At 40.2% G+C, this 21,584-nt stretch overlaps 1 protein-coding gene across 2 annotated transcripts in view; it reads right to left on the bottom strand.

Annotated features, from left to right (window-relative positions):
- The window catches only part of Meis1 (Meis homeobox 1), a 135,558-nt gene that overhangs the window by 87,892 nt on the left and 26,082 nt on the right, over nt 1–21,584 (bottom strand). For both annotated transcript variants that reach the window (XM_076832945.2, XM_076832946.2), the window contains exon 7: nt 18,219–18,330. In XM_076832945.2, coding sequence (XP_076689060.1) covers nt 18,219–18,330 — 112 coding nt within the window. The remainder of the gene's footprint in view (nt 1–18,218; nt 18,331–21,584) is intronic.

Here is a 21,584-nt window from a genome sequence, read left to right as displayed (position 1 = left end):
ACAAAACACTGGATTACAGATTCCTTGAAGGCAGGGATTGGTCTTACTCCGCTTTGTTGTCCTAGGATTTAGCACCATTTCCAACATACAGGAGGTACTTTCAGTAGGTGAATGAATGAACAAATTAATAAATGAAACATAATGCCTGCCATGCCTGATTACTTCCTTGGAAAAATCCTTCCTAATTTCATTCTCTCCTCTCTCTCTTTTTAATGAGAGAGAGGGAGAGGAAGGGAAAGATGAAAGGAGGGAGAGAGAGAGTGAAAGAAAGAACTGGTGAGCCTATTTCAAATAGAAATGGATCAGGAAGATACCAGTTACTAAGTTACTTCTTAACCTGGTAAAAAAAAAAAAAAAAAAAGTAAGGTTCTGTTTGTTCTCAAACTTCCACCCTCAGGCCTTGGGTAATCTTCACCTATAAAACAGAGACACTAATATCTACCCTGCTACAAGGATGGTGGTGTAGGGTTTGCAAACTCTTAAAAAAACTGTTAATGTGTTTGAAGATCTTCCCGTCACCTGGTATTGTATCTGGCACATGTCAGTTGCTCTGCAAATATTTGTTAAATAACAGAAGATTCAGAACACACGGCCCTGTTTCTCTAAATCCCAATTCATATGACTTTCTTTAAGAGACTCAAATTGTTAGGGCCAATCTCTGTGGAAGAAGAAAACCAACCTCAGGTAAGTGCCTTTTACTTCTTTAGGTTAGAGTTAGAAAAGTTACATCTAACTGAACAAGTCTTACAGAGAAACAAGACTGGTGGGGGAAAAAAGAAGCTGAGGCTTGAGAGTCCCACCAATGGCCCCCAACTCTTGCACTGCTTCTCTCTCTGCTCCTTTCCCCCAGCATCCCAGGTCACAAGCTGAGAAACGGCAGCGTCATTGCTGTCACTTTGCTCCTGTGAAATAGGAACCTGGATTAGCTCTAGCTGGCTAAGGCTCAACCCAGATAAGTCCAGGGCAATGCTGATAGGCAGTGGGAAGGAATTTGAGGAAGTGACAAGAAATGCCACGTCATCCACCATAAAGAAAGCTTTCCCACAAAGTGGCCTGGGAGGTGGCTGCCTAGGGACTGGTGCGCAGAAGAATGCAGATAAACTCAGAAGTCTTTTGTAGAGTCAGGATGGAGAGCCAGCCACAAACAATTCAACATCCTTGCCACATCCTTCAGCGATTAGCGGGAAGAGTGTAGGATACCCGCCCCCCCCCACCCAACACACGCGCGCGCGCGCACACACACACACACACACACACACACACACAGTTCTCCCTCACAAAGTCAAGTGGTGCCTGAACTGAGAGTCCTGGATGCCCTTCTGCTGGGGACCAGGTTTGCCCCGGGCAGCACTCATCTTTGCTCGATTCTAACATATCAACCAGAGAATCGCCAGTAAGCCTGAGGATTTTTTTTTCTTTTTAACAAAGATTCTAGGTTGCAGTCCTTCTGTTGCAGGGAAGGGTATGTGCCATGTCAGAAATAAACTCTTCCTAATTTCATTCACCAAGTAATGGACATCATAATAATCTGCAATGGCATCTGCCATTGCAAAGATTTCCACTGTTCCTCACAAAAGTCTCATGGAAAAGTGGAGGTCTGCAAGCAGCTCTTCACCGAAGAAATACCCAAGTAAAGAAATAGGCTCTAGCAAAGAAGACGGGGACAGTGGAACTCTTCTCTTGTTGGTTGCTAAAGAGAACAAGAAATTTACTTTTGGTTATATATGGTGAGACTTTTTTTTTTTTTTTTTTTTAACTGGGGATGGAACCCAGAAGGGCTTTGCTGTTGAGCTATATCCCTGGCCCTTTTTATTTTTGATTTTGAGACGGTCTGCCTAAGTTTCGGAGGGCAAATTGCTGAGGCTGGCCTTGAACTTGTCATAATCTTCTCTCAGCCTTCCAAGTTGCTGGGATTACAGGCCTGTACCACTGCCTGGCTAGCATGAATTTCTTTACTTTTTTAATTTTTACTTTTATTTTAACATTTCATTCAAAAGATCTATTCTCACACAAAAAAGTTTGAGTTACTGTCAAAAGGAAATCTGTATTTTGAAATAGATTATGAGATCTAATATTTTTACATAAAATTATATTCTGTAACATTAAATAATACTAGAGATTACTTAAGAGGACACATCGGCCTATATCCCAACTTGTACATGTATTGACTAAATCTCATAATATGTCTGTATTCTAAACCTCCTTACAAGAGGTTTGTTACAAGAGTTTCTCCTTACAAGAAACTCTGGCTCAGATCCTATTTTCTCAGATTTTCCCAAACTTCTATCTAGAGAGAAATAAAAGTTACTAGTATCCCAAAGGCTTCACAAGGTCCATGATTATTGGCAGACCATATTTTCATTCTGGATAGCCAAGGAAGTATTTCAATACAGTACATTTTTGCTCTGAACTCTTTGAAAATACACCAAATAGGAAATGATTAGAATCACATTTACTTACCCTCACATATTAGCATTAAATTATTAGTTGTATTAGTGGCTTACATTTACATTAAACTTGCAAATGATATACACCCTTATTTTCATTCTCCAAGCATCTTAATTTTTTCCCTGCATGCATATCTAATCATTTGCTTACCTCTTATCACTCCAGGAACCTAGAGTTCTTAATTCCATGGATTTCCACAGGGTAAGAATCTAGGCCACCGTTTATGCTCAGAAATCAATTCAGCCATCGCTATACTATGCATCAAAACAACATTTTAAGAGCAAAAGTTGAAGCCCGTGGCATTGAGCCAAAACACCTCTCCTCAAAAGGAAACTGCAGTGGGATTTTTAAGAGCAAATAGGGCAGGTCATCGAGGTCTAACCAAGAAGGGGGAATCCTTAATGGTCCAGTGTTTTTGGATTCAAATTTGGAACTTAAAGACACTGTGCCCAGAGAAAAATGCAGATTGCCACATCCCCCCATGCACTCCCAGAGTGTCCCAGGTAGATATTCACTGGGTCAATTTTCTCTCTTTACTTCTAGTGAGATCACACTAACCAATTCCATTTTTATGTTCTAATTAAAACCAGAAAGACTACCACAGGTCTATTGCACTTTTTTTTTTTTTTTTTTTTGCAAGACCTTCATCTCTAAAACACAATGTTATGCTAACATGATAGTTTCAAAAGAAATCATGTTTCTGAGTCTCATAAATCTTAGGAACACCACTGGCGTCTTCTAAAATTGCATTCAATCCACTAACCATGCCATTCAAAAATTATGACAATCTATGCAAAGGTACATTAAAGCCATAAAAAGCTTTTCTCCTATATCCTTTTCCCACAGCCCAAATAAAGGTGAATTAAGAAAATCTGGCAAAAGATGTATAAGCTATGGCCATTTCCCACAGCAAATAGGGCATTTTCCTCTGGGAATAAAACATTTTCCTTAAACTACTGTTTATAACCCTTATCAGTTCAACAGCAATAGAGCCATCGAGTCCAATCTCTCATGGAAAAAAGTCAAGGTCAACAAGTACTTGCATTTTTGTTTATCTTTAGCTGCAATTGCTACTGACATTCAATTGGGTAATAAACACGAGGTCTGTCAAACGCTCCCAATGAACAGGTGATCCAAAAGCTATCTCAGCACAAGGCCATTGCCAGGTAATCAAACAATCCTGTTATAACAATTATGATTGGAGTAAATTTATTTGTAGAGGCAAACACCAGTCAATTCTGAATGAATATTGCCACACTCTTCCCACCACTGGGGTAATAAGAGTGAGGAAGTACAAGCAGGTCTTGGTAGAATTACCCACCAACGATAACATGTACCTGATGAGCACAGTATCATCCAAAGAAAAGGCTTTCTCCTCTTATCTTTTCTATTTAAAGGCAATTTTATTTAGCTCAATACAGCCATGTCCTTTGCTATGCCAGCCTGGCTCTTGAGCCCAGTTGCCTCTCTCTGCCTGAAAACCAATTCTACAGCTATGTGTGTGTGTCTATTTGGAATTGTTGCATTATTCCTTTAAGCCAGCATGGTTGCTACATTAGAAAACACTTCATTTTAACTTGAAAAGTGCTAGAATTTGTTCGGCATGTTTAATTCTAAAGAGTCAGATAGATTATTTGGAATAAAGACCAAATAGTTCTTTCCAATCCATCACAAAGCTCACTGATATCAACAGGAGTTATGCATTTGGATCCAGGCAGCACATGGCTCTGTGCCATATTTGACTTACAGATTAAAAATAGAATCTGTTCCAGCTACAAAGTAAGACACATTAAACCTACTGCCTTCATCGGAAAAAATGAAAATTAAATCTAAGGGCTGTGACTAGTATTGAAGATGATGACCCTGATCCACAGAATGCAAACCTATTACCTTCGCTCAATTATGAAAAATGAACCTCAGAAATATTCTTGGATCCTAAAAGTAATGCTTCCAAACTCTTGCTATGTGGCTATTATTAACATTCCATCATTTAACAGAGCAATTAATGTTTTCCAAAACCCATTCCTTTTCTTCCAAGAGCATCCAGACATCTGGAAACAAAGTACAGACCAATCCTTCTAAAAACTCTATCTTGGGAATATAGTGAAAGCTAAAAAGAAAACAAAACAAATCCTAGACACACAAAACAAAGTACACTATTTTTAAAGAAGACTTGCAGTATAGACGTACTAAGTACCAGGTGATGGTGTTTTTAGTCAAATACCATTTCAGTATTTAAAAGTATGCTTCATTTTTTAACATTCTGGCAAAAGGTCAATATAATCAGCATGGTATCCATAGGCAGACGCATCTACTGTTTCTAATCCTGGATTCTGTTAAATCTTGAGCAGGTAATCTGAAAATTCTACATAAAAAGAAAACTTAGCAGCCGGGAAGTGGAAAAGGCTGTAGCACATCAGGATCGGCATCCACTGGGAGCCCATAAACATGAAGTCCTGTGAAGCAAAACAGCTCCTCGGCAGCACTCAGGAAGTGTTCATCAATCAGTTGTCAAGCAAAGGGGGAAGTCACCTCATTTTCAGAGCAGTAAACTGATGAAATGAGTCACTGAATTCCCATGATAGCCTGGCTAGCCTCTTCCTTTCCACCCAGCCCCTGGTCCCCATGGAGCCAGAGCCCTCTCCAGAGGGAAAGCAGTGCAGCAGGAAAGGAGAAAGGACTTTGGTGAGCCACCCTGAGGAAGGGGTGGGGAATATGTCACTTCTGCCCAGCAAGGGCGTGGTGGTGGTGGTGGTGGGGGGGCAGCCAGTCATCCAGGTCCAGCTGCAGTTGCTGTATCAGCCTCTAGAGAGTTATGCTTAAGAAGACAACGGGCAGGCCCAAGGGGACCTGTAGTCCACACAGCCCATTTTCTGAAACCTTGACATCATTCCAGACCCTTCCATCGCCTACCAGACCCCACCCACATCCATGCAGTCTCTCAGTCTGTGCAGCCCTCCTCCTCTCCAGCCTCTTCACTCTGCCTTCGTTCACAGCCTCAAGATTTCTGAATAACCACAGGGCTGCCTCCAGCCTCCCCCCGCACTGACCCCTCCTCCATTCAGATCTGACCATGCCGTTACTTAAGGTGTTTAGTGACTCCCCACAGTCTCCTACACAAACTGCATATAGGATCCTTCATGTGTCTGAGATGACACCTCTTGGGTGTCATCTCAGACACACTTCCTTGCTCACAGCCTGTCCTCTATTCATGATAATGCACTAGCAAAGCCTCCACAATGTCATGCTTTCCTTCTCCTTTGCACCTTTACACAAATGGATTCCTTTGCCTCCTGTGTCCTTCTTCTTCCCTATTTGTCCCAAGTTTCCATCAAAGACTCACTCCCTTGGGGGAGTGAGAGATCGGTAGTAAAAAAACAAACAAAACAGAATTAAAAAAAAAAAAATTCTCCTAGGGCTAACTTTGATTCTGAGAGCAGAGCCAATCTTACCATGACTAAAGCTATATGCAGAAGGACCCACATCTGAGTTCTAACCAGGCTGAATGAAAAAGGGTGCTGTGATCCATTAAGAATGCCTGTCATGCCAGGGAGTTGCTACATCTCTGTTGGGTGCCATCCTGGGCCTACAAATTGCACCAAGCCTACTCAGGCATGAGACTTAACTTTTGAGATGTCAACTGTTTGCTCTTCACTGGACTATCAGTTTCCTTTTTCCAGAAATGGCCTCTTTGACTTTGGATTCTCACATCTAGCGTCAGTCTGCAGTGGACATTCAATTAATACTCATTCATTTGGTGAGACTATTTCTGTTTTTTATCTCTTCTATCTTGAGGAGTAGTCTTCTCATTAAGTTTAAAATTCACAGTATCAAACAATACCTTTTATTTGCACTAAATTCATTCCTTTTACATAAGGGAATGTTCTTGGTACTGAGATGGGGTAATGCAAATATTCTTAAGGCCCAGCTCCCTCAATTACACAGGCGAAAATAATATTCCCTCCAAACCTTCCTTTTTAAAGACAGTGCACCAGAATCTTTCCATTCTGGCATCCCAACACTGCCCCGCACCATGCCTAGTCTAACCATTGATCATCTGCGTCTCTCTGGCTCCATGAACCCTGTTTCAGGGGACAATAGCCAGATCGACAGGAGCATTCTCACCCCTACCACTGATCCCAAAGTGGAGGGAGAGAAGATGGGAGAGTGGAGCTGGTGCTCCACCATAAAACGGTCAGAAGGTCAGAAGGAGATAGACAAGTGGAGAAAGGCCTATTGGCATGACAAAACAATTAGTATCTTGGGTCATATTAAAACAGGGTATCACCTGTTCTAATCATGGAAATCACGACTAGTTTAAATACCAAAAAGTTATGAGTAAGAATTGATTGAATATGATTCCAGACATCTAGTCAAATCAAGCAATCCAATGGGTTAGTGCTATTATTATATTTCCAGCATTGTGCCAGGAGCTGAGAGGAATTTAAAAGGAGTCATACAGATGTTGCTGGGAATATCAATCTACGCCATCTCACTGGGTCTTTGTGTGAAGACATGAGGAGAATTTCTTTTAGATCTTAATTCCAGTTAAAAGGATTCTTCTGAGGAACGTCCAAGAATGCTATAAATCTTGTAAATTCTATTTCACTCTTTGTTTTGACTGTTAGGAAGCTCGGAGCCAAATTAACTACCTACTTCCAGCAATTATCCATGATCTTGTAATTCATATTATTCTGAACTACTACTCTATGACTGTCTTCTTGCTCATTTTCCTTTTATTCTAATTTCTTCATCTACTATTTTGACGTAATTGTATACTTATCTAATTTGTTAATTTCCTTAAATTCTTTCTTAGAATGAGAAGGAGAAGATATATGCATTTTAAAATTCAATACAGATTGTACCAATTTACAATGGTGTGATTTAGAATATTTTTCAACTTTTCAATGGTGGAAAAATGATTCACATTCAATACAAACCATATTTCAAAATTTGGTCTTTTCCTGGGCTAGGAGCCTGCAGTTTGATGCTCTCTCATGATGCAGGGCAGGGAACCCCATCTCCCAGTCAGACACAAGACCACGAGGACGAATAAATGATACTCTACAAAGTGCATTGAATGTACTTCCTGCATTTGATAATTTCAATTGACTATGGATTAAAGGACATAATCCTTTCATAAGGCAAGAAACATCTGCATATGCTTTTATCCCAAGGCATCAAAGAATAAAAAGAGGTCACAGTGCTACCTGCCTGGTGTCATAGCTACATTTCAATAGGAACATGGATGCAAAGAGTCAAACTAAAAAAAATGAAACTGTTAAAGACTTAGCATTGATTAAATGTTGATAATTTAGCAAAAAGATTATTGACAGATAAAATATGTTCTGCCTTTACTCTTCAATTAATCCTTCCTTAAAACATATGACTGTGAATACAATTTAAGATTTGCTATATAAGGGCTGGGGTTGTGGCTCAGTGGTAGAGCACTTGCGTAGGGTGTGTGAGGCACTGGGTTCAAATCTCAGGACCATATATAAATAAATGAATAAAATAAAGATCCATCAACATCTAAAAAATTTTAAAAAAAAGATTTGTTATATAAAATCATGTTCTCTTTTCCTCCTGATGTGGAAATAAGTAAAAAGAAATTCCACTTTATTGTTTGTTAGGAAATAAAATAAGCTGTGTTTAGGAGGGAATGCATATGGGTTATATTGGTAAATGGGGTAAGCCAAAGCTAATTGTACTAATCAGATAGAATGCTTTTAGGTTAAGTAATTATGGAAAATTATCTGCAAGACTGAACTAATCCACAAAGCCAGACACTTGAGCAAACCCAACTTTACCGACTCTACCTCTGGGACCAATCAATACAAAGAGGTAGACAACGCCTACATCTTTTTAAGGAAAATGCTTGGCATAAATGTACTGTTTGGGTTATTTTTTGCTAGGCCGACAGCCAAATCCTCTACTACCATCTTTAATTAGTGCTAGCATTCATAGGGGAGAAAGATGAATTCAGGGGCAGAGGTAAGTATCACATCCCAGGGGATGAAATCATATCTGCTACTGGGAAGTGCATAGGCCATAAAAGCCTCCTCCAAGGGTAACATAGTCATTCCTGTTTCAAGGTCCTGGCTCAGAATCCATTCTCACCCTCAGCCCTACAATCCCTCAAAAGATCCCGAAATGCTGCTGCTGTCTCTCCACATCTTTTGTTAGATGCCTGTTGATGGGCACCCGATGGTATCCAAGGAGAGGAACAGGAAAAACTGGGAAATACATAGGTGGCATAACTTAAATGACATCCCCAAACTCATCTACCACCAACTTCGGAAACAGTTCCTCATGGAGTCTTTCCTTCATTGCCCCTGTTGAAATGCATCGCTGAGAGCCAGGACAGGTGAGATCTTGGCACCTATTTATACTTTGACAGATTTCCATGGGAGATTAGCTTTCTGGCACCCAGAAGAAATCAGTCCTAAGGGAATGTAGTGCAATCACAGCTTGAAAACAGGAAGGAGTTCTTAATCCTGTTTAATAAATGAGGATCCATCAATGACTATGTGCCTGTAACTGAGCTGAGCAATGGATATCCAAAGATGGAGAATACGTAATTCCTTTCCAGGCAGTCTTCTGAGAAGGACTACCCACACATGGCCCATCTATGGCTCATTTCAGCATGTGGTAAAAAATAAGAACACAGAACACCAGCATCAAAGAGAGTCACTTGCTCAAACCTGGGGGTTTGTGGACTACTTCCTGGCCATAACACTTGAATTAAGGTTGAAAGCTCTTCCCTGGGCCACATGGATTCTCCCTCCACCAATGAGTCTATGGTTAGAATTGAAGGTGTATATGTCACTAAAAAGGAGTAAAAATTCTATTTTTATTTTTACTAACCTCTAACTACTATTTCCTTCAAGCATGTACATAGATAAGTAACAAACCACAGAACTATTAGCAGGGACTATGACTTTCTCTCCCGTGGAAATCATATTCATATATCATGATAGAGTTGATACAAATACCTTAACACATCACTTACATTCATCACTACTTCAAAAATGTAGTAGACAATGGATTTGGGGGTAGATCTTGTTATGCAAATGCATATTTAACAAAGCATTTACATTACCATGTTACAATTCATTGTTTTATAATTTTTTATTTGTTTTAATTAGTTATACATGGCAGTACAATACATTTAAGTATGGCATTTGCCAGTAAATGGATGGAGTTGGAGAATATCATGCTAAGTGAAATAAGCCAATCGCAAAACACCAAAGGCCAAATGTTTTCTCTGATATATGGATGCTAATTCACCATAAGGGGGGGAGCTCTGGGGAAGAATATAATTTACTTTTTTAAAAATACTTTTTCATAATGGGATTTTCAATATAATTGTTTCCCCATATTATCCTATTATTTTTAATATTACTCCAAAAAGTTTCCCTTGACTTCACCAAACTGCTACAGGAATCCCCTCCCCAACTAAGATGTCAAGATTCCATGAAGATCAATCTGAGTCAGCAGCCAGGTGACTAACTAGGATAAAAGTGATGATGGCCCCCAGGGTCCAGAGACCAGAGAATCTGGGTGGCCACACCATGTGATTCAGCAGCAGTTCTGACCATGGAGTTACCCAGGCTGGGTTACTAGTATATTGACAAATAAGTACAACTTGCAGCACCCTAGGAACCCCCAGTACTTAGTGACCATTTCGCTTCCATACACTTGATGTCCTTGTTGGTGCACACAAACTTCCTGAGGACAGATATAATGACCTACTCATTTTCACAGCCTCACACAAAGCACCTGACACCCAGTAAGCACCTAATCCATTTTGATGACTTGACTAGAATGTATAAATCTAAATTTCCCCCCTTAAATACAACTCCTGATAATGTTTTGGCTTGTCTACAGAAGAGATTATGATGCTAAACTCTTTTTTATCTCCTTGGGCTATGCTAAATGAATACTTCCCTAAAATTAACTTCCTCACTTCTGCCTTGCCAAGAATGACACCAGGTGAAGAATCCACCACCTGGGACAATGGATTCTCTCCTCATTTATTTTCTTGGGGAGAAACTAAAATACATGTTTAGGCTGTGCCAGGCTGTATGTGGTGGCCCCGGAACGGTTGGGAGGGCCAACCTGAAAAACGAGTTATTGCTTATAGTTTAAAATCCAACACAGGAGTGAGACAAGAAGAGAAGGTGAGAAGGAACAAGAGGAAAGAAAGAACTGAATGAAATAATTACAGATTGAGACCTGCATTGTTAAGCTAAGCTCATCCTTTTTTTTAGTATTTACATAAAGCAACAAAATGAATGCTGTTCCTATAATTATGGATGCTATTCTTCTACATGTGATGCAGCTTAGGAAAATATCTTACAGTTTGGAAAGGAAAGACTTGAATATTGTGGACAATTAACTCCTGATCCTCTACAACAGAAAATATATTCCACTCTCACTAGAACCCTAGTACTCTTCTAGCCAGGAGAGAATTCTCTAGTTTATAGCAGACTGAATGAAACTAAAAAGTAGCTACCTTAAAAAAAAAAATGTTCATGCTTCTGGCTGCAAAGCTAAATGATGAAATGACATAACATCATTATTCATAATTCTTTACTGCTCCATTTCCATTTATTAAAAATAATGCATGAGTCTTGGGAGACAAAGTAATTAATTCTAGAAAAGTCAAAGAATGAGTGTATAATTTTAGAAGCTCTACAAGTCACACTGAAGTCCGTATTCCTTAAAAGCAACAACAAAACTCCATCCATCAACAAAACCCTGGGATCAGCCCAGGTGGCAAAGACCAGTGTCAGTAGGCGATTTGGTGGCAGCACCTAGCAAGTCTTCTGTTAAATGCAAACCAAAGGGAAAACAGAATTGTGGCTTTAAGGCGACACTTAATAAATATCACACCTTTTAAGTTTCAAAACTGAGAGTATAAAAATGGCCAAGAAATCCAGACCAAGAGTTCACACATAAATAAAAATGTGCAATCAACAGAAACTGTAAGAAATGACCCTGTTGACTAATGTCCTGTCTTTTCCAATCGAGGGTCAGACCTATTCAAACCCAATCACATGAGGATGGAACCAGTAAAGGTCAATCAAAGACAAGCTGAAACTCCAACTGTCTAGCTGACCTTCAGAGCTTGTGACAAATTGCTATCAGTCAATGTCAACTAATGACAGGAGCTCTTTGGCTAATCAATTGTTCTAAAAATGATCAAGAAAACTACTCACAGGACAGCTCATTTTCACATCAATGCCTGTGAAGTATGAAAAGCTCATTTTTTGAGTTTTTAATAAGCTCATAAGTAAAGCAGTTACTTGGTAACAGAGGTCACCTTACAGAAAAAGACAGAACCTTTGTCTGTCTTTTACATATTCTTTTATTACCATATTATAGTAAAAAATATGCCATGGATATGCCAGAGGGCTACATAATAAAGTAGGTAACACTTCATCCACTTTTGAGACAGATAATGGGTGTGAGAGAAGGAAATCTATTTGGCTGTAAATAATTTCAAATGCATGCTTTGGTTGTTTAAGATGAAAAACAGTGACCTCAAGTTTACTAGTGATGTGGCCTAATAGAGAGAAGATGTACTTTTAGTGAAAATGCTTATGGCCAAGTTCTTGCCCCTAAATGCAGTTAGTCCTTTTAGAGGATGAAGTTATTTTTCTGCAAGAAGACCTGCTCTCATGATGTGAGAAGCCAAGCAAATGGAGAACAGAAAACTGTTACCCACATTTGATGAGTCAATAAAAGAAAAGGGAGTGCACTACAAGATGTTCCTGGGAAAATAGTTCTCAATCTAAACATCTAATTGGACATGTTTGAGAAGTTAATAATGTGGGCCTTTTGATAACAGGGATTTGTGGAGTATAATAACTTCCTCTTTCTTTTTTTTTTTTTACACCTGACTTTTCCCACCAGGAAATCATTTTCCTATTCTGCCTGCCACCGCATGCAAAGGCCACACTTTAATTTGCAACCCAACATTAAACACAAGCAAAGTAACACATAGGGTGCAATGGTCTAAGACCTGGGGGCCTGTGGTCACAATTATATTTTACTTTTCCCTTTCCCTCCAAAGTGTATTAGCCAAAATACATCGCAGTGCCCTTGAAATATAAGAAGTCCCGGGAGAGATGGGAAGCTGAAGAAGCAAGTGTGAACAAATGTGGATCAGACAAGTCACTTTGACCAACAGACAGATGAAGCCAAAGAAGAAAAGAAGAAAAGGAAAAGAAAGTAACCCACTTTGAAACACTTCTCATCATCTTCAAGGTTCTCGAGTTATTATAAATACTTGGTTTTCAAAATCAGTTCGAAATTTTTTTTTCCCCCCAAGAAAACTGTTTCTAAACAAACGGCGATAACTTGTGTTTTCATCTGAAAAAACTACAAACAGACAGCAGTTTCAGATTACACCCTAAACCTGAGTTGCAAGGGTAGTTTTTCAAATTAAAATATCTTCTGTGGCCTCGACCACTCTCAAGTTGTCCATAGGAAAGAAATAAAGGAGGGAGGGCAACACTTAAGCCGAGCCATAATTGGAAGTATGTGAAAAATGAAGTGTCAGTTTGGTCAATAAAGGGCAAAGGTCAAGGGGAACTGCAGCCCAAACTCTGTGCGAAATGTGCTCATTAAGACATCCAATCAGAAAGCTCCTTCCCACCTATCCCATTATTCATCGGACAGCTGACTGTTTCAAATGCCTGGGTTTGGGCTGTTATTACTTTTCTTCTTCATGTAAAAAGGAGAGCTGGCATATAAATCGTTGCCCGGTCATCTGGAACACAATGTGGCCCCTTCCCCACCTCCTCCCTTCTTGCTCCCCACCCCCTCTCAGGCAGCTCTGCCTGCTGGCTTCACAGGTCTGGAACAACTGCCTTGAGATTCCCCTCAATAAAACATGGAATTGCCTTCTGCCATAGGTTGCTTGGACTCATACAAAAGCTGGTGTGGAGGGGGTGGGGCCGTGGGAGGGCGTTGCAGCGATGGATACATTATATTAGAAAGAAAGAGCAGGGCTTTTCAGTTTTTCCTCTTTAAAGAAACATGGTGGTTTTGCTTTTGCTTTTTTCTAGTGGTACTATTGTTGATCTGAGACCTGCCCCCCAAAAGGAGAAGTCCATACATGGATTTTCGAGGTGCCGGCAACCATTAAAGTTCTCTCAGTTTGAAAATGTTTCATACCAAATTTTGTTGTCAAAATAATACTTGATCCTCACAAAACGGGAAAATAAGATGAGCTTTAAGTGGGAAATGTTCTGCAAGAGAAATCCTGACTTGATTTCTGGGCTCTTATTCTCAATTCAATAACTCCTGAATGAGTGAAATGCTATAGGCTCTTAATACATAATACAAATTAATCATATCAATCATCACACTCTCCTTGTAAAAAGCTCAATTGCCGTTCTACTTAGCAAACAAAACTAGGTTCTTACTCCCAGGCAGTCTTCCCCCAGGAGTCTCAGCTGATTCTGCCATGTTCAAAGCCATGTCACCCTTACAGAGCCCAGCACCAGACCAGTACAGACGGCTGTGGAGAAAGCTGCCGAATTGGTGATAGAAAGAATGTCTGGCAAATGATCTCTTTTCCTATTTCTAAGCCACACAAAAAGTACTACATCAAATGGGACGTGGTAGTTAGGAGCTTGGGCTCTGGACTCAGACTTGGTAGGTATGCATCTCAACTTGACCACCAACCAGGATGTGGCCTTGGGCAAGTCCCCTTGCTCCCCTGATCCTCCATGACCTGGCTCACAAAGTGGGGGATGGAAATACCTACATTAACTGACAGTCCTTAAAATCCTATTTTATTTTTATCACTTATTCAGCTCCCTTGACTTTGAACCACAGAGGGAGACATGCCCAAACTCAAAATGTGGCCAATCATAGCTCAAGCTGCTGGTGAGGCATAGAGTGGCTGCAGCAGGAATCTCATGGGAAGAGGCACAAGGTTTGCTTGGTTCTCCTGCTCCAAACCACACACTTCCTGGAATGGGGTCCGATTATGGTCAGTAGGGCCACCACACACAGTAGGATAAAAAAGACACTTGAAGGACACAATCTGCCAACCTGAACCTCATATTACAAGACACTACTTGGGAGTCCTGAGAACACTCCATCCTGATGTAGTTACAAAGCCCAGAGACCCAGATGCCAGGATGCCTCTGACAACTGCTCTCCAGTATTTCGGAGTCATTTTTTTTTTTCTCCTGAAAAGTGGGAAAACAGCAAATAATTGACAGGGATAAAATAAAGACTCAATCTAATATCTTTGGAAATGCTTTGAGGAAGTTGAAAGGTAGGCGAAATCTATGTCATAGTAAGAGCAGCAGAATTTCCAGCCAAACACAGAAGTGAAGCTTTCCTTTAAATGCCCATTTCAAGGGGGCTTGCTTGGGCAAAGGGCCACAGGTGTTACTATTAAATGAAAGGACACAATACAGGTACAAACTGTCGTGACAAATAATTTAGGTGGGGGAAAGCTATTCTATGTAAGTCATGAATCAACATTTAAGTTTTTGCATAATATCTCTGGTATCTTCCTAATTGCATATCTTATGTACATTCTCTTTAGAATGCCCAGGATTGGATTTTCTTTCATTTTTTATGCTTATGTAAAAATTTGCTCTAAAACTATTTCATCAATCCTGATAACTTACTAACGTGGAAAATGATCAGGTTCTCAAAATCATCCAAACTGCTAAAAGCTCTAACCAGAAACAGCCATTACTGTTTTTTGAAATACATACATTAGGACACTAGGAAACTCCTGGATGACTTATTTTATTTTATTTACTTTGAAAGTCCAAAAGACTAGGACTCATTGAAAGACACACACACACACACACACACACACACACACACACACAGAGAGAGAGAGAGAGAGAGAGAGAGTGTTATATACCTGCACCATGTGGCAGAGAGGCTATTTAAGAGAGAGTCAGAGCTCAAGGAATTTTTTTCCTTCTTTTCTTTTTCTTTTTCTTTTTTGGTACCACAGGTGCCATAATGAAGGGGTGGAAATGGAAAAGAAACGAGGAAAAGGCAATGCAGTACCAATAATACAGTAGAGAAAGTTTTAAAATATGTATTACTCCCGTCTGTGGGGGAAACACCTCTTTGGATATGTTCTTGACAGATTGAGTTATTTCTGTCTATTGGGTATGTATAAAGACATATTTATGGATTTATAAATCTTTTGAAGAGGGCTGTTATTTACCCAGTTGACTAAAATGGACTCAAACTGTGTAAATAACTATTTAGGACATGTACTACGGGCCAAATGCTGGCACAGCCTACACACACCCATGCCTGCCAGAAAAGGCAGACAGGGAAAACATGGACAAGCCACTGTACACACTTAATCCAAAGGCTGCACAAAGACCCAGCTCCACAGGTCTCAGGGATGAAAAAAACGGGCTTAGAAGGGTCATGGCTGACACGGAGATGTGCATGAGTTGTTTTGGCAACACTTTCAGGCATCGTTCTGCATTTTGCAGGAATAAATCTCACTGCAGGAAAAAAAAATCCCACCAAGGAAAGAAATGCAAAGAAAACCTAAAGATGTGGCTCCCACTACCTCTGTTGTCCAGCTGGTGGAGGGCAGGGAGGGGAGGGCAGCACAGAAAGTTCTTATCTGATTATAGCGAAGTAATGGACTAGTTATTTGGTGGAGAGATGAGGAAGAGGGTATGGGGAGGAGAAACATTATATGCATAATCAGGACACTGGGATTTTAGGTCAGGCACTGTGCTGCCACCTCAAGAAATCAAAAACTTGTCCATATCTTATTTTTCTCATCTGCCAAATGGGGGTAGGTCTGCTTCATCTGCCATCTGTTTTAAAACGGTTCAATTGAGAGGCTTCCATTGCGATGATTTATGTGAAAATGAGAAGCCTTTCATTTCGAAAACCCAAGGTGGTGGTCTCAAATATAAAAATATTTATATATTTTTATATATAAGGCAAACTTTCTAAGTGTCAAACCAATAACACGGAAGAGTCCCTGTGTCCTGGTTATAATCAAATTCACTATTAAATAGCCCTTGGGAGATCACTTGTTGAAGATAAAAGAAACACACAAAATTCCTAATTCCTTGACATGGCTCAACAGAGGGGAAGAACTGGCATTGGGCATTTGCCCTCTGAAAATCCTCTTATCAGATTATGTTGGAGAAAACTTGGGCATCACAGTCTTAAATTCAAGTGCATTTCAGCTTCTGCCAGCCTTCATGCAGCAGCCAAACTGCCTGCCCATCCTTAGATGATGTATGTTTTTAAAAACAAGAAATGAAAAAGAAAGAGAAACAAACAAAATGCTTGGCTGTGACCCCCACGTAGCAATTTTGGGCTACAGGAAAAAAAGAATTTAGATTCCATTTACACCTCTTTGAAAACTCATAATGTAAGTAGAATTCTGAAAGTAGGGCTTTATATATCAAAAGTGCTGATGCTGCCTTAACTACAGGGCTGTGAACAGCGACGCCATAACATATACATATGCACTTGAAAGAAAAAAGGCCCCTTGGATTTATGCTGCATATCATCTTCCAGTAAAAGTCAGAGGTCAGAGGTCACCTGCTTCTGCCTCGGCTCTGGACTAGTTTACTACTCCAGGCTCCGTTTTTACTAGGCTTATACTTATACTAGGATTAAGTCAGCAACTTCTCTTTGAACAATAAAATGTCTCAAATGCTTAAAATTATGTTTGTCGAAGTTATTCCCAGGGCAAGTAGCATACTTGTGCCTTAAAAACAGAACAAAACAAGATAACCCCCCAAAAACTTTCCTGTTCTTGTTTTCAGATGAATCGTGCTAAATTCATTATAGACTTTGCAATTCTGATTGGTATAGTTTCACTAGCTTAGACAACAAAACTCCTTCATTGCCTAACAGCACCCCAGTGAAACCTGATCACAAAACCAGATTTTAAAGTATGTACCTACTGTGGGCACACAGTCAACTCCAGGAAAGCAGACATTCTATATTCAGTCAAAAAATTCTCTTTTAAACTTTAATTGCATTAATTAAACACAAAAACCACTGTAGAAGTTTCTCATCAAAAGCAATATTGAGTTGTGGGGATATTCATTCAGCTTTTCTTGAAGACTGACTTGATGTTTAAACCTTGCTCCCTGCCACTTAAGTCAAGCATGCACATCCCTGGAGACCCACATGCACACACGTGTGTGTATGTTCATGGCACAACACAAGCTGATATCTTTCCATGTCTTCCTTGTTCACTTAATCTGGCTTTGCAATGAAGTCACACACTTGAGAGTTAATATAAGGAAAAGCAGAAAGATGGCCTCAACCCAAGGGAGAGGAAAGCCCAGCATGGGTTGCCCAACGCCTTCTAAGCAACTGAAGACATTGTTAACTTGGGATCCTAATGGGTGTTTCTTCATGATTCCTTGGAAAAAAACCTCTAAGGGCAAGTGATAATAATACTTTCTATTTGTACGGCAGGGCATTAGCGCCATACTGTTTATGCATATTTGAACTTCCAATCTACTTCTCAAGTCTTGCCCTCGGTCAATTCACTGACCCTGTTTCATAGAGGTGGCCAGGTGACAGGCAACAGGCAACTGGGATGGCACAGAAGAAGAAAAGGGCAAGGGAATTAAGTAGGATGAGCTGATTTTCATATTCTACGGGATTTGTGTTCTAGGAGGAACTGTATAGAGAGTAACTAACTAGACATTTCTGATTTTTCAACCCTTGAAAATAAAACAAGTATCAAAAGAGAATGAGAACACCTCCCCTACCTTGCTCACTGCTGTTATCCCCACTGTGTGACGTGTGGCCCCCGCTGGATGGGCCTGGGGTTCCTCCTGAGCGGGTGGACGCCGTATCATCATGATCTCTGTTCCAAGAGGGCTGTGAGGGCACAAATCAGAAATCCAGATAAGAGCTATGTGTTAACACTTGTTGGGTATGATCCCGTCGCATGGTCACTCCATGAAGGGAGGCCAGCATAGACAGCACACTAGCTTCCCATCCCCCCTTCAAGACCGGTCCAGCTCAGAGCTGGATGGCACCTTCACAATTTGCCAATTTCTGCTTCCAAGCTAAAATAAAATCTACAAATAGCTATTCTGTAAGTAATTGCAGGCCTTATTACCAAGGAAAACAAAAACGTATCAGGCAAAGGAGGAGGAAAATGCTGTCGCTTGATTCTGACTCTATTTTTCACATCAAACAAACTCCCTGACCCAACAGCCTGTTACTCTGGAAATGCAAAACGAGAGTGGTGGTCTCTACTGATGTGGCTCACGGGGGCCTCTGATGCTAGAAGACAAACATGGTAGAGCTTTCAAGATCTCACAATTAGGCCTGGGTCCATAATAGCTAGTATGTGTCAGCTGTTTGCCGGATGGTACATGGCAAATGGACCAGGCACAGGGACAAAAAAGAAATGAGAATAACAATAGATTCACACGGACTGTGTACACTCAGCCCCATGCCGAGCCTTCTTGTACTATTGAACGGAAAACAGATGTTGCTTCTTATCACTGGGTGCATTTGAAAGTAACATTCAGATAGGAAAAACTGGCTGTAAATTAAATTCTTGGGGAAAACAATCATGGCGATACTTCTCCCAAATCTCTCTTTATCACCAGAAAAGACTTTAATTAGTTTTTAGTGCGAGCTTTCAAAAACAGCCTCATGAGTCACTCACTGGTCATCCCGCACAGTAGGAATGATGCAGAAGAGAAAGCTGGTCCTTGGCTAGGGAGTGGTATTTGTCTTCAAGATTATTCGTGGAAAAGCAGGATGATCTCGTGTGCAAAATATGTATACATCATTTCAGTCATATGAGGCCATGGTTCATGATTGTGGGGTAGTAAAGTTTACTGACCCTTCCGACATTTTTAATATGCCTAGAAATATCAAAACACTCTTTGCTTATTTCTTGAAAAGTATTTTCCCATCCCAGAGAAAATAAGAAGGGCTAAGGAGATCAAAATGTTTCAGACACCCAGGGAGAAGAAAATGAAGATCCCATCCAAGGGGCTTGCTGCATAGCAATCAAAGGGGAGATTCACTGCTCCTGAAGTAGGGTGCTTAACTGTCTTCTATTCCATAACCTTGGCCAGAAGACTAATGCTGCCCCCAGAATGATATAAAGTCACAGAAGGAAACACCAGTTGTATGTTCAGCTCACCCATTACATATATTCTCAAAAACAGTGCTAACTGATCTGCCGATTCTGTGCTAGAGAGATACGGGAACTGTGAAAGAAGGGCTTTTTGCATATACACATTTTGCAGCATACCAGAAGAATGCTGTAAGACGTAATCTGGAACACATGCTCAGAATGCAAACAGTTAATGCATAAATTTTCAGTTTGTACAAGTGCAGCTCTAAAAGGGGGACTTGTTTATTCAGAGCTCTGCAGAAAGAATGGTACAGCACCCAGGGGACAGACAATGCCAGGCACAAAACCCCGGTGCCTCGACATGTAAAAGGATGTTTTTCTATGTGCTACAAATCCCACTTGAAAATATAATTAGAAGGAGAAAATGGCAAACTATTGCATTAACTGTAATTGAACAAAAGACCGGCAAGGCATGTGGGAGGCTGCAGGAGCCCGTGGGAGTTTCAGGATGCATGAGATCCTGTGAGTGACATCTCCTGGGCACTCTCATTTTATTTATGTTGTCCCTCACTACTATTGTTGACTTGTGATCCGACTTGTAATTAATAGAAAAGCTAGTGATAACAAGCTAAAATACAGAGCAACAGACTAACCTCATCAGGACCACATTTGTTAATCTGATTAAGACTAGGACTCCAAAAAGGTGACTTAGAACCAGAGAATGATTCCATGTTATACAGGAAACTGTCCTCCTTTATGCTACAACAGACCTGATATATTCACTATCTTTTAATGAGCTCCACTGATTTATTCAGCTCTGCTCCGCTCCCTCCCCCACTTTTCTACTGTGCAGGATGTAGATTAATTCAATGCTTAATTGTTTAGTAAATTCAATTTTCCACATTCTATTCTGCATAGCTTTAGCTAAGGTTCTTAAATCTTCAGCGGTGAGCCCTGAGCCCAGTGTTTGTGATCTGTGCCTACCTTTTTTCATCACCATTTTTCTTCATCCACCACTTAATTCACCATGAAAAGATTTTCCTTGCTGGAAATTCTGATTCCGCTATGATCTGTGAGGCATTCCGATTCATTGCATTTTCATTGTGTTGGGTCTTAGATGCTGGGCTCCTCTTTTCTCACAGCTATCGCCACATTATACAGGCATTCATGCAAGAAATGTTGGATTCCACCTCAGTTTATCCAAAATGTTGTGCAACCTATATGTTTAAATTTGTGTGTTCACCAAAGGTAGGAGCCAATATTCTCCACCTAATATTCTTCTCACAGCCTCACTCCTCTGGAAGGCCTGTGAATACTGAATGCACTTCTCTGAAATGAAATCTAACTTTTGTGGTCCTTTCTTGAATTACCATTTTGTATGTTAGCATTTCAAGAATGGTGGAGTCATCTGAAATTCAGCATTAGAAGGAATCCACAAGGTTACCAAAACTGAATAAGAATTATGCTTAGTTCAGTTCATTAAGCATGATTAAAGTCCAAGTATCAGAAATAGCTCATGAACTCTCGGAATATAAATATGTAAGAAAGCCCTAATCAGAAAGAATTCCCCCCAAATCCATCTACCAGAGAATCTCAGTTACAACAACGTATCTCTGGGTCTACATGTGGTTACACCAAACAACATCATTATTTTTAAAATAAAATATGTGCATATGATTATGTACGTTTATCTGTGAAGTTGTGAGTTGCTTGGGGCCACTTGTAAAGTAGGGCTGACAGAATAAAATCAACGATGCATTGCATTAGATGTATAGCAAACCTTAGTCATGGTTCTAAATTAAGTCCCAAACACACTTTTTTCTTCAATGCATATAATTTCAGAATGAACAATGGCTGTGTTCTCCCCTATTGGAAATTCATAGAGATAAGAAATCTTAACCTGAAGTTCAGGGACCTCCTATGGAAGACTCTGGGGGAGGGAGTCTTGTTTTAACAACAGTTGGGTTAATGTACATCCTGGAATATTTTCCCCTGGGGGATAGTATCTGTAATTTCTCATTATATTCACAAA

This window comes from Callospermophilus lateralis, chromosome 14 (genome assembly GCF_048772815.1).
Source record: "Callospermophilus lateralis isolate mCalLat2 chromosome 14, mCalLat2.hap1, whole genome shotgun sequence".
Taxonomy (NCBI): Eukaryota; Metazoa; Chordata; class Mammalia; order Rodentia; family Sciuridae; genus Callospermophilus; species Callospermophilus lateralis.
Note: the sequence above shows the minus strand (reverse complement) of the source record. Positions and strands in the feature narration are given on the sequence as shown.